Consider the following 12,551-nt stretch of genomic DNA (forward strand, 5'->3'; position numbering starts at 1 on the left):
CCAAATATAAAATTAGATGGTTGGTAATAACAGTATCAATTGCAATTAAAGCAACACAGCTGGGCAATTTTCATTTGAACCCCAAACTTCTTCATCAATCAAGTGGGCTGAAAAAGAAACATGCCCCTCATGAGGTTATACAAACAACAAATGAGACTTACCCAATCATATGAAGGAAACTATGTAGAAACAAAACCATTTTTTCCAAAATATAAAAACTGGTGAAATAAATTGTGAAATTGTTTGTAGAAAGTAGCTTCTGATGGAGACTATGGTATTAGATTAACTGTTGTATTAGCCAGAGATACATGCAATTAATCTTGATATAACTCTATTGAAACATTCCATAATACAGTGTTCAGAATCATCAATACTGAAAACAGGTAAAACAAGTATCATGCATAGTGAGTGAGCCACAATATTCCACGTTTTTTCACAAGAGAAAAAAGTCATCCTTTGAATTCAAACACACCATATGCCAGTGTTATTCACAAAAGTGCATAGTTTGCTATTAGACTCATGCATATGACATGTGTATTTCTTTTGAATATGGAAGAATATCCAGAACACCAATCAGCATCATTACCAGCTTCAATTTCTATTCAAGAAAAAGCAAACTATACAAATCTAAAGATGCCACACATTTCAGTATCTTGCTTTTTCTGGAAACTCCAGACAGAACTTCTTCCAAATCTTTTTCACAAGCCTTTTTTGCATTTTATAATCAAACATTTTCTTCCATTGACTATAGAAAAGAAATCAACGCCCCACTTGCAACTATTTTATTTGTTTCAAAAGAGTACAGTACTGACACACAGTGTTTGCAGGCCACCCTAAAACAAGCCAGGCAAGTGCAAAACCTAAATTCTGTAGTGTGCACACACTCTTAACAGGACACAGAGGGCTGCACGACACAAACTGTGATTCACTCTGTAAGAAGCTCACGTTTGCAGTTGTTCGTCTCTGGATGACACCACTTTTTTGTTTCTCTCAGGAACTTTCTGAAGCTGTGAAGTTTGATCTGGGTGAATTTGATCAAGACTATGACTACTCATGTGAACAGTGGAAGCCACATCTTGTCCTGTACCAGGGAGATGTTGTCTTTCTTGCTCTTTTTCTTCTCTGTGTTGAGGCTGCACTGCCAGTCTCTGAGGACTGTTAGCACAGATTCGTGGACATTTTTCATGGTTGATTGAGCCAGTGGTGGTGCTAAGAAAGCAATTTAAAATTTTAGTTTGTAATTATGAGAAATGGTTTATTATATACACATATCTGATATACAGAACAAATGGATAGAATTTCACAAGCTAAATGTATTAGGGGCACGCACAGTGGAATTTTGATAGTGAGGTAAGAGCTTGTATTTCTGCTCCCCCAACCTAGAAGGAATGTCAGCCCTCTGTTTCATCCAAAGATGTAAACCAGAAGTACCACAGTTTATTTTAACTAAGCTACAACAGCACTAGGTTTTTTCAACCTCAGATTACTCTGTCTCCACTCAGGGGACAAGCCTTTCCCATCGTAGCTAGATATAGGACTACGGAAATGGGCTCTCAGGATAGAATCTGGACAATGATGCAGCCATCATTTTTTTTTTTTTTTTTACTCGTGTGTATCTTTTCCTTTTCAACCACAAACTTTGCATTTCAACCACCATCCAGAAGCTGAACAGCAAGATCCCTTCAAAGCTCAGTTTGCAGCTAAGCTTGATTGTCAGCAGGTATAACTATTGTCACCCACATGGCTAACCCTCCACTCCTCCCATACAGCCCTATCCATCGGGAGCAATGTGCTTACAGGCACCACAGCCTGATTAGAAGGGATCTAGTCCCAGAGTCAACATTTTCTGCTTGGTAGTTGATACCAAGCCAGCCCTGCGCAGCTACCTAATTTATTGAACATAATCTATCCTCCTCAAATCAGTATGGACTTTCCTGGTTCTCTTGATGGAAAACATGTGTTTAATTATATCTAGATAAATTATAATTAATTATTATTAGTGTATTGCTAGGCTATAGTAATTACCAGCCTGGATCAGACCAGTGATCCATCTAGTCCAGTATCCTGTCTCCAACAGTAGTCAGTTCCAGGTGTTTTATAGGAAGATGCAAGAATCCTGGAAGAACCAATCTACCCGGGGCGGGGCAGTTTCTGCTTAAACTCCTCAGTTAGGGGTTGGTTATGTCCTGAAATATGAGGGCTTCTATAAATAACCCTATCTAGTGTAACTGTGGATATATTTTGGAAACAGAAGGTTATAAACATAACTATCATGTTTCAGTGAAACATGAGACTCGCCTCTAAGATGCAATTATAACGAGGAAAGAAACTATTGGAACAAAATAACTTTACCTCTTCACTTTCTTTTCAGGCTTTACAAGTTCCTTAGTTCTCTCCTGGCTACTCTGCTGCTTTGAAAAAGGAACTGGAAGGAACTGTTTAACACTTGGTCCAGGCTGCTTTAGAAAAGCTCCAGTTCTTCTTGCCATCATGTCATCTCTTCTTGGATCTGGAATTCTCACTTGGTGTTTTGTCCCACCCCTACTTTGGTCATGATCTTTCAGTTTCTCATGGCTCTCATCCCTTGTCACATTGCAGCCCACGGAGGCAGGTGAAACTGTTCCATGATGTTGTTCCATTGTGCAGTTCAAGGGCAAACTGCTGCTGAGGCAATTTTGGGTACCATTACTCAGAAGACCATTGAAAAAGATGGAAAACTAACATTTTTAGCAGCAGCAGCACAGGAACGGTGAACAAGAGGCAACTATGGTGAACAGCAGGACATATGCTATTCTTTTAAGCAAATGAGGAATTAGATTTTTTTATGCAGCCCATATTTACAGGTAAGCAATTACTCATGTAGAAGCCTGAATAAAATCTGGATGAAGAACTATGGGTTGTCCAAAACCCCCCTCCAAAAAGATGAATAACCAGGTTCATGCTAAACTGCAATTAGCAATCCAAGTCATTACGTGTAATGAAGAAAACAAGCTGTTTCATGTTCACAGGATGCATTCTTGTAAGTGATTTCATGAGCTGAATACATGCCACAATTGGATATGAAATGAGTAAAATGCATCCTAGCTTCTCTCTCTCTTTTTTTTTTTTTAAAGGAGTAGGACAACATTACAGACTGACCCAGTTAGCATTACACACAAAGCAAGCAGAAAGCTCTGGTTTTTGGCTTCCATTCTCTGACCTTTCTGCTTTCTGTGGAGTCTTCAAGTCTCTCTTATGAATTACTTCTTTCTGTTGCTGCAGCGGATGATGGGCAACTGACATGGGAGAATATGGCATACAAACCGGGCTAGTCTGCTTCTGAAAGGTTCCCATCCTTCTAGTCATCATATCATCTCTCTGACTGTTTGGTGAACTCCCATCAAGCTCTTCCTCCCTGCTTTCATGCCATTCACTCACTCTGCGTGGAGTTTGGTTCTGAGAGACAATACAGGCAGCCAACTGGATTCCTTGGCAATATTCATCTGTACCTGACCCTGCTACTTCACTAGTAATACAAGATTATTGAGAGCAAGGGGGAAAAGAGGAGACGGATAATGAAAAATTAGTCCACGGTGAAGTGAAACATATGAAAGTGGTAAGAAGAGAGATCCACTTCATTTTTATATCTAATTTTACTAACATTTTAGAATAAATGAACTTAGTTGACTGAACAATTTGCTAGTGGTGTCAACTAGCAGTTTCTTGCTATGATGACAGGCTGAATGATTAGAGAAACTGAAGCCAATTAAATGTAAATTCTGGTCAAAGTGTGTAACTTCTTAGCACTGTAAGTCTTTCCTAGTTAAATGCCAGAAACACAGTCACATAACCGGTACGGCTCACTTGTAACAGGCATACTTCAGAAGATTTCAGAGGTCTTCAAGGGAAAAATAAAAATAATCTTCAAGGGGGAAAAAAAATGAGTATTGCCAGAACCTGGAGTGAAAGCTGCACTACAACTTCAAATACATAAGCAGCCTATGAAACAAAGCCCTTGGAATGCAAAAAAGAAGCAGGCATAGCTAATAAGATTCCTAGCGAAACTAGTGATTTGATACCGATCAGAAATTCAAGTGTGACTCTCGGAATAAGTTTGCACAATGTTGCTCTGCATGACCCTCTCTCTCTCTCTCTCTCTCTCTCTCTTTTAGATTCTGTGAAGGCATCAGATAATTTATTACAGCTCCAAAAATGCTGAACCAGCCTGTGTGCATAAGAAGCTCCTAACTACATCCTGCCATCCTTCCCCATGCAAATCAGCATCCTGCAAGAAGCAGCTTCATTTTGGATTCAGTAATCTGTTTCCTAGACAATGACATTAAATACTGTGGCAGGGTCGGGCCAGATGGCTATAGGAGAGTAATAGAAGACAGCTATATTAGCCCCAGGCTAAGTAGGTCCCTTTTCCCTGGGTAAGGTAACGGGGAAGGTTCCAGAACAATCAGGAACCTTCTGGAGACAATTAAGACAGGCTGATTAGAACACCTGCAGCCAATCAAGAAGCTGCTAGAATTAATTAAGGCAGGCTAATCAGGGCACCTGGGTTTTAAAAAAGGAGCTCACTTCAGTTTGTGGTGTGCGTGTGAGGAGCTGGGAACAAGAGGCACTAGGAGCTGAGAGTGAGAACGTGGACTGTTGGAGAACTGAGGTGTACAAGCATTATCAGACACCAGGAGGAAGGTCCTATGGTGAGGATAAAGAAGGTGTTGGGAGGAGGCCATGGGGAAGTAGCCCAAGGAGTTGTAGTGGTCGCACAGCTATTCCAGGAGGCACTCTAGACAGCTGCATTCCACAGGGCCCTGGGCTGGAACCCGAAGTAGAGCGCGGGCCCGGGTTCCCCCCAAATCCTCCCAACTCCTGGTCGGACACAGGAGTTGTCGACCTGAACTGTGAATTCAGAAAAACGGCCAAGCTGAGGGCTGCCGTGAAGCTCCAAGGTGAGCAAATCCGCAAGACCCACCAAGGTAGCGCAGGAACTTTGTCACAATACCTGGAATCATTTTGTGGCCTGGAGACTTCATTATTATGTCCAATGGTAGTGAGGCTGCAGGCAGTGGCAGATGCAAAGCTTTCATGGCAAGTCTGTGTCTCAGCACTTTCCCTCCCAGTCTCCTCTGTGATTTCTCTGTTGGATGTGGCCCTGGCAATACTAAGCTTCTCCCATTTCTGTTGATCAATCTCAGTCACTGGCCCAAAGTGCACAAACCTCTGCTTGGGGCTAAAAGCCTTTTTGTATGCTCTGGCTTTGCGGCTAGCAAAATCATCACGAACAGCTGCTTCCATTGCAATTTCAGCAGATGGTTCAAGATCCTGGGAGCGTTTGAGGTTTTCTTCACTAGTCAGAACCAGAAACAAAGGAATCAAAGGAAGTTACAAGACAAAAGGAAAACCAAGAACAAAAATCACAAATAGCCTAGCAAACATCTTAGTGTATACTGAGGGTCTTAGATCCAAAGCCAGAGCATATAGAAGGAGGTGAACTGTCCATATGGGCTGGAAGCCAAGAGATAGCATAATTCCTCCAGAGAAACTGTGGGAAGCTTGCTCTCTGGTAGCCCCTCCTACTTTTTAGGAGTCTAGTATAGGACACAAATACACCCTAGGCAGAAGATATGGATCTACAGCCACACCCAAATCTAATTGGACATGTCCCCATGTGCTGTTGGCCAGTGCTAGCAGACCCCTGTTATTCTCAGGGAATACAGATGGCCATTTAATAGCTGCTTCCTGCAGTGAAGCATTAGGTGCTCCCTATGCCTTCTCCTTAATACAACACCACAAAAAAACCCCATAATTTGGCCCTGAAATATTGTGGTGTGAACAGTGAAGCCAAGGATGAAAATGGAATATGAACTCCTTCAAATTTAAGTGGGGGTTTGAAACGAAACCCAGAATCCTTGCCTAACCTTAACCATTCAGGTTATAAGTTGAGTCTAAATTGCAGAAGGAGGATATTTTGGATGTGGCCAAAATGTAAACAGAGTTTGCAGGATGTTGGCATCATCACACTCAAAGTTCAACCCTATCACAAATCTAGATGAGTGTTGCATCTCTAGTTTGAGCATGTCTGCAGTAGTTTACAACTTTCCACTCATAAGTAGTACTATATACCACTATTGCTTCTAGGAGATCAAAGGACAGTTAGTGTGGTGGCTTATATTAGGACTGAAATCACCCAATAACCAAGCCAATGAAAAGAATGCCTGTATAGATGACTACACTTGGCTAGAAAATGGAATGCCTACCACTAGGTAGGTGAGGGGTTGCTATCCTTTGCTGGAGGAGTTCCAAATCACTTGCTTCAGAGTAGCAGCTGTGTTAGTCTGTATCCGTAAAAAGAAAAGGAGTACTTGTGGCACCTTAGTCTCTAAGGTGCCACAAGTACTCCTTTTCTTTTTACAAATCACTTGCATGCATTAGTAAGGTGCTTGGACTTATTTTGCATATTTGTTAAGCTCTGGTTTTGTATTTAAAGAACCATTTTCAACACCGCACTATTCAAGTAAAAAAAAAAAAAAGCCACTTGAGACATTCAAGCAATATTAATTCATATTTCCCACACTGCCATTCCAGCTTCATCCATGACCCTGTAAAACAACATACCTGAGCTCCTCAGACACTTTCAGTCTGTCCCACGTCTCCAAATCTGCTTGTGTTATAGAAGCTTTCACAAACACTGGAGACTCTTGTTGCTGGGTAAGGTTACTTTGAGTCTTTCGTTTAGCTAGGTCATCTCTTTGAATATCAGGCACTTTCACCTGCTCTTCCTCCTCTGACTCGGGATCCTGAGACTGCAGGAGTGGGTTTTCTTTATGTGTAACAATTTGCCTCGCTGATGCCATATGTACCTGGTTTGCTCTAATTTAATGCACATTACAAAGCAGCAAAAAAAAGGCCATTTTGGGGAGTTAGACAATGATAAGTGGAATGTCAATAATGGCAGTTCAGAGTATAAGAACAAATTGAAACGATGAATAAAGTAGAAAGGTTGGGGTTTCTTTGAGCAAGCATGCAATCAGTTGAAACTGGGACTGTTTCATGTAGACTACCCTGTGAATTCTAATGAGACACTTTCATTGGATGATTATAGTTTTGAGTTTAACCCAAACAAGTACATCTGGAATCACTGCAACAGTGTTTAGTTCAGTAATGAGGTTCATTCTGATAAGTTATGATGTCCAACTCTCATACTATTAAAGTTATTGTAATTATTGCAAGTTTCATTCCTGAATGTACCAGGGCTGGAGAATTATTACTTTTAAACCATTATAGAGTAATGTCTATAACCTTTGCAAGATTCCAAATTCTAGAATTCTAATGTGGTATATTCTCCAGATGCCCTTCCAAGACATTACTCACATGTCAGAATGCTTACTATGAATGTCAATGTGCCAGATTGTTACTGACTGGAAGGAACATTTTATAAAACTGAAAACAACATGAACTTATTTAAAAAAAAACTTGGAACGTCTCAGTTGTAGGTAGACAGATGCTAACGATAGGCTTGCTTAATGTTACCTGTATTAGTTCAAATTTAGGATTAAATATAAATCTGGAGATCTAGTGTGAAAACCCACAAATGACAAAATAGACTAATATAAAATAAATATTTGTATTTCGTTCCATTTTTTCATTAGTGGGTTTTTACACTAGATCTCCAGATCTATATTTCTTTTATATACACCCCCCATGCTATCTAAAAATGCCTCATGTAATATCAACAAACAAAAGCAGATATGCTTATGTTCTACAGAAGATGGTTGCTTAACAGAAGTGTCTATAGCATAGTTAACTTTTCTTACACCGAGTATAGCACTGGATTGGAGAGTTATTAACTTGGAACCAATCTGTCTATTTCCAAAATAATGTTAAACAAATTCTGCCACTAATTATATGGTCCCATATCCCATTTAGTTCACAGAGTGCTGTACATGTATAACCTAGCAGAGGATTTGGCCCTTTCTTTACACAGATTCAAAGAATAGTGTTCAATTTAAAACCATATATAATAAAACAAACATTTCCTTATTTATATCACAAATTTTCATTAGTTTATTGAATTTACTCTCTTTAGATTTTACATTCTAAAATTTACTTTTCACTATTTATATTCATTGCCGGACTTCTCTCGCTTTGGACACTGAAAATATGCAGTGTGCTTTCCTTTTTTTTAACTGTAAGTTTCTAATCAGTTTCACTGTCCAGTTCTCAGGTTCTAGTGCAATTCTACAATGTCTCAGCTGAAAACACTAGAGTTTTTTTTTTTATAAAAAGAAATTTTCCATTACAATTTTTAAAAATAATGGAGAATTTGTATTGATTTTTATGGATATTTATTTATCCATTATTGAACTTTTGGGCCAGATTTGTCTTAGCTACCAAATAACAGTATTTCACATAGAATTAAATATTACAATAGACAGAGAAAGATAGTATGCACACCTGGCATATTCCTGTTTTTCCTTCTGTGATGGCTTTTTAACACCTTCCAGTTTACCTTTATCTTTATTTGTACAGGGCCCAACTAAAAACTGGTTAAATGACACTGTAAGTTTGGGCTGATTCAGTCTTGCTCTCCGGGCTGCAAAGTCATCCTTTTCTAGATCAGGAACTCTGCACACAGCTTCATCTTCTGATCCAGAATCCTTCCCTTGATAATGCATCATAGAGGGTTTCTCCTTGTGAAGGATGATGTTTGGGGTAGGTTCACTATCTTCACATATTTGCTTTTGACTGACACAGAGCAAAATTAAATGGAGTTCCAGATTTGGTAAGAGGAAAAATGCCAACATTCATTTCCAGGCCATAAAATAAGTGCTGTTAGTCAAATGTGCTCAAAGCAGCTGTTAGTTTAGATGAGGCCTTCATTTATTTGTTTAGGGCACAATCCTGCAGACCCTCCGCGAGGAAAGCTCTCATAGAAGTCAACTGTAGTTCCAAACATGAACAGTTAGAAGGATCAGGCCTTTACGCTATTATTTTAGCCATGGATGGAAACAGACTCCAAATTATACATTCAGTGGTGACATTATTCTTAGACACTTTTATACTAAAGCTATTTTCATTTACCTAAACTACCAAGCTCGTTTCTGATCATTACTGTGGAATCCTCAGATACCTAGAATTCACCACCTAAACAAGACTGCCCATTTTTCTGTACCCTGGGCAGTCATTAAGACTGGTCCTTTCCCCTCCCCCCGACTCTGCCCACCACACTTTGATTTTTCCCCTTTTTCAAAAGAAATTATCTGCTTCTTGCTTTACAAGTAAGCAGAAATGAGCCCCTCTCTCTCTAGACTCGGTGGATTTTGAAGGATAATATCAATGTTTATGTTTAAGCATTTTTTCAATTTTTATCAATTTTAATCTTCACAGTTGTGGGAAATTATGGGGGTGTCAGATAATGGAGGGTGTCAGGCAATAACTTCTTAATTACAGTAGACACAGATTCAAAAAGTTAACATTTTATAACCATTAAAACACAAACTGCCAACCTCACATGTCAAAATATACAAAATCCTTAAATCACTTGAATCAAGCTCGAACAAGTTCTCAAGCAATTTTCTTACTTTGCCTCTCTAAATTTTGATGATCATCAATGGAAATATTTTCATCTGTTTTTGTGTGTACAGTGAAATAGATACTTACCAATAAAAATCTAACCCTTCCAAGCATGTCTATGAGACACAATGTTGTGTTTTAGTGGCCCATTAATACCTGCATCCTGGAGATGGTGCCTTCAGTCACCTAAGACCAATACTGATATACTAATAATATGGCAATATGGCTCTTGATTTTGGACACCAGGAAAATATTATTTCTAAATTATGCAATATGCTCATACAATTTGAGTCACTTTTTACAAGAGAAGATAATGAAGAATAATTTACATACTTCTATCCCCACTGGAAAAAAATATCAAAAGCTTATTTTTCTAGAAATCACTAGAAAACTAGACATGAAGACTTGAGTGTTGCAAGATAGGTCAATATAGTAATATTACTAGGTTCAGATATCATGCCTCTTATTTTTCATACTGCACACCTTCTAAGTCAGAAAATATGGTAAAGTGAAGATACTAAAATAATGGCAACAGCTCAAGAGTCCACACGTTCCCCCCCCCCCATTTTACAATCAATAGTTAAAATTGTTTATTGTAATTTTTTTAAATTTAAGTTTTCTGAGCACTGCAAACCCATCTTTATCTCCGACTATCTATAGCCCCAGCTGCCCTTTCAGCAAAATGTTAACAGTCCCAATTTAGATTTTATCACAAAGATGTAATAGAAGGTTTGTGTCCATCAGGCCACAGAATGGCACTGAAAAGTCAGCCAGGCATAGGTCCATGAATGCAGGGAAGCAGTTAAAAACTGCCTTTCTTTTCCCTGAGATGCTAGTAGGTGTCCAAGTCACTTTCAGTTTTGCATCTATTTGTTGGCACAGAGTTACTGTGCTTCTAGTTATATTGGTAATATTATCCAGTATTTCAGTCCTTCAAATCCAAGGCCACTCAGTGGGCAGTGATCTTCCAAATCCAGTTTTATAATTCCAACAAAAGTTTGGAGGAATCAATTATAGTTTTATGCATCATAGATGATTCACATACTTGTTTAAAAAGCAGATGCTCTTCACCTTCCTGTGATTATGAATAGTTTAGTATGTCAGTAGATCAAGACTGTTTAGTATGTTTATTTAAGGAAGCTAATGTAGGTATGCAAGGAATGTAGCATCAACTAAAAGTCATGCAATGGTTTTATGCACTGTTGGGGTGAGAGCAGTTCTTGCCTTTGTGAAGTAACAGAGTTCAAGTTCGTTCAAAGAGCATTTTGTGCCCCATTAGGCATTTCCAGCATGGACATGCAACAGGAAATGCCACATTTAGCTCTTTTTATATTGTGTTTTATGGATTAACAATGAACACAAAGGTGGTGGAATCTATCTAGATATCCATGGCACTTATATGGCTTCATTGCTGTGGTATCTGAGCACCTCACGATCTCTAATGCATTTATCCTTAGTACCAGTGTGAGGTAAAGTATTTTGCCGATAGGGAACTGAGGGACAAAAATACTGAATGACATGCCCAAGGTCACACAGAAAGTATGGTGGAGTAGGGACTGAACACAGAGGTCACCTAAAATCTTAGTTTACTCGCTAATACCCTAATCGCTGGACCTTCCACTTTAAGGAAAAACTGAAATTCCTCAGGAGAGTACATTTTGATTGGTAACATTCTGAAGGCTACTCAAGTGTCAGATTGTTTCCACCAATTTCAGACCAGTGAAGGGAATGAAAAAATACCACCACCTAGCCAAGAGCATGCTGTATACCTCATGGGAGGGGGATGTTCTTAGTCAAATGGGAGGCATTTAGCAATCCAAGTATTTAATGAATGCACAGTATGAGAAGATTTGAAAGTAATATAAACATGGTTTTACTGCCACAAGCTTGGCATGATTACATTACTCATGGGTGACAGAGCCACGTGAGTTATGTAGGTTTTCCCAAAGGAGCAACAATACAATTTATACTACATTACAATATCACAATTTATTTTTGGGCTGCATGGGTAGGGGAAAGTTCTTTGTATTTAAATGCTGTTATCTTCCTTTAGATACTACAGAAGCAGCAATGGGTGAAGTGGAGTTATACTCACAAGTGCATAATAAAATAAATTTATACCATGCCTTGTGAAATGCAGGAGTCCCCATAACATTTATTACAACCACCTCTATCAGTGGTATTCTAAATGTTCGGACGGAACCCAAATTCCAGTCAAGGGGTCTCACTGAGGGTCCCTCCAACTTAACCCACCTCATTTTCTTCCCTCCATCAGTCTCCCTGAATTATTTTCAGATAAAGAAGTAAGCCCTTGTTGGGGGATCCAGAAGCAGTATTTTCAGAAAATGATTTCCCATGTACATACCATTTAGTAAAAACTGAGAATTCCCAGACAAAAAGTTTGATTGCACCCCAGAAGGGAGGATGGGCAAAGAAAACCCACCACCCAATTGTTATGGAATGCCTCCAGCTTCTCATGCCACACCTCCAGCTCTCCCCCTCAATCCAGACGGACTTTAGAAAGTCAGGTCCCTGCCCTAAAGAGTTTACAATATAAAAAGACAGACAGGCCGACCAATACACAAAAGGGTACAAGGTGTAAGTGAAATGGTCAAGGTGTTTGGCCACATTTTGATAACACAATTTATCATTATCTACAGGATCATAAGCTCCTTGGGGCAGGGACTGTCCAGCATATTGGGTCCTGGTCCATGACTAGGGCTCCTAGGTGCTCGGGTAATACAAATAAATAGTAATAGGCTGTGAATGAGCAACATATTTAAATACTTCCTTAAGTGCTAGCTAGACTGGGGCCAGTGTATCCCCAATGCCCTTCAGGTTTGACATTAATGAGGTAATATCTTGTAGGCATCACAGTGGATTTGGGTCATCAGAGGACTGGAATATGGAAAGGCTGGTGCCTTGCATACCAGCTCAGAAAGAGTTTTCATGGGTAAAAAATAGTGTGGAAAAAAAACAGAGTTGTGGGA

The 12,551-nt window shown here is 39.3% G+C and overlaps 1 protein-coding gene across 17 annotated transcripts in view; it reads right to left on the reverse strand.

Moving 5' to 3' along the window:
• LIMCH1 (LIM and calponin homology domains 1) overlaps positions 1–12,551 on the reverse strand; it is a 305,602-nt gene that overhangs the window by 82,524 nt on the left and 210,527 nt on the right. The window contains exons 10-15 of one of the 17 annotated variants that reach the window (XM_043544449.1): positions 8,443–8,733; positions 6,604–6,858; positions 4,991–5,335; positions 3,200–3,505; positions 2,353–2,661; positions 946–1,209 (exon numbers count right to left, since the gene is read on the reverse strand). The exons of the other annotated variants lie outside the window; for them this stretch is intronic. Coding sequence (XP_043400384.1) covers positions 946–1,209; positions 2,353–2,661; positions 3,200–3,505; positions 4,991–5,335; positions 6,604–6,858; positions 8,443–8,733 — 1,770 coding nt within the window. The remainder of the gene's footprint in view (positions 1–945; positions 1,210–2,352; positions 2,662–3,199; positions 3,506–4,990; positions 5,336–6,603; positions 6,859–8,442; positions 8,734–12,551) is intronic. 17 annotated transcript variants of the gene reach the window in all.

The sequence above is a fragment of the Chelonia mydas genome, chromosome 4 (assembly GCF_015237465.2).
Source record: "Chelonia mydas isolate rCheMyd1 chromosome 4, rCheMyd1.pri.v2, whole genome shotgun sequence".
NCBI lineage: Eukaryota > Metazoa > Chordata > Testudines > Cheloniidae > Chelonia > Chelonia mydas.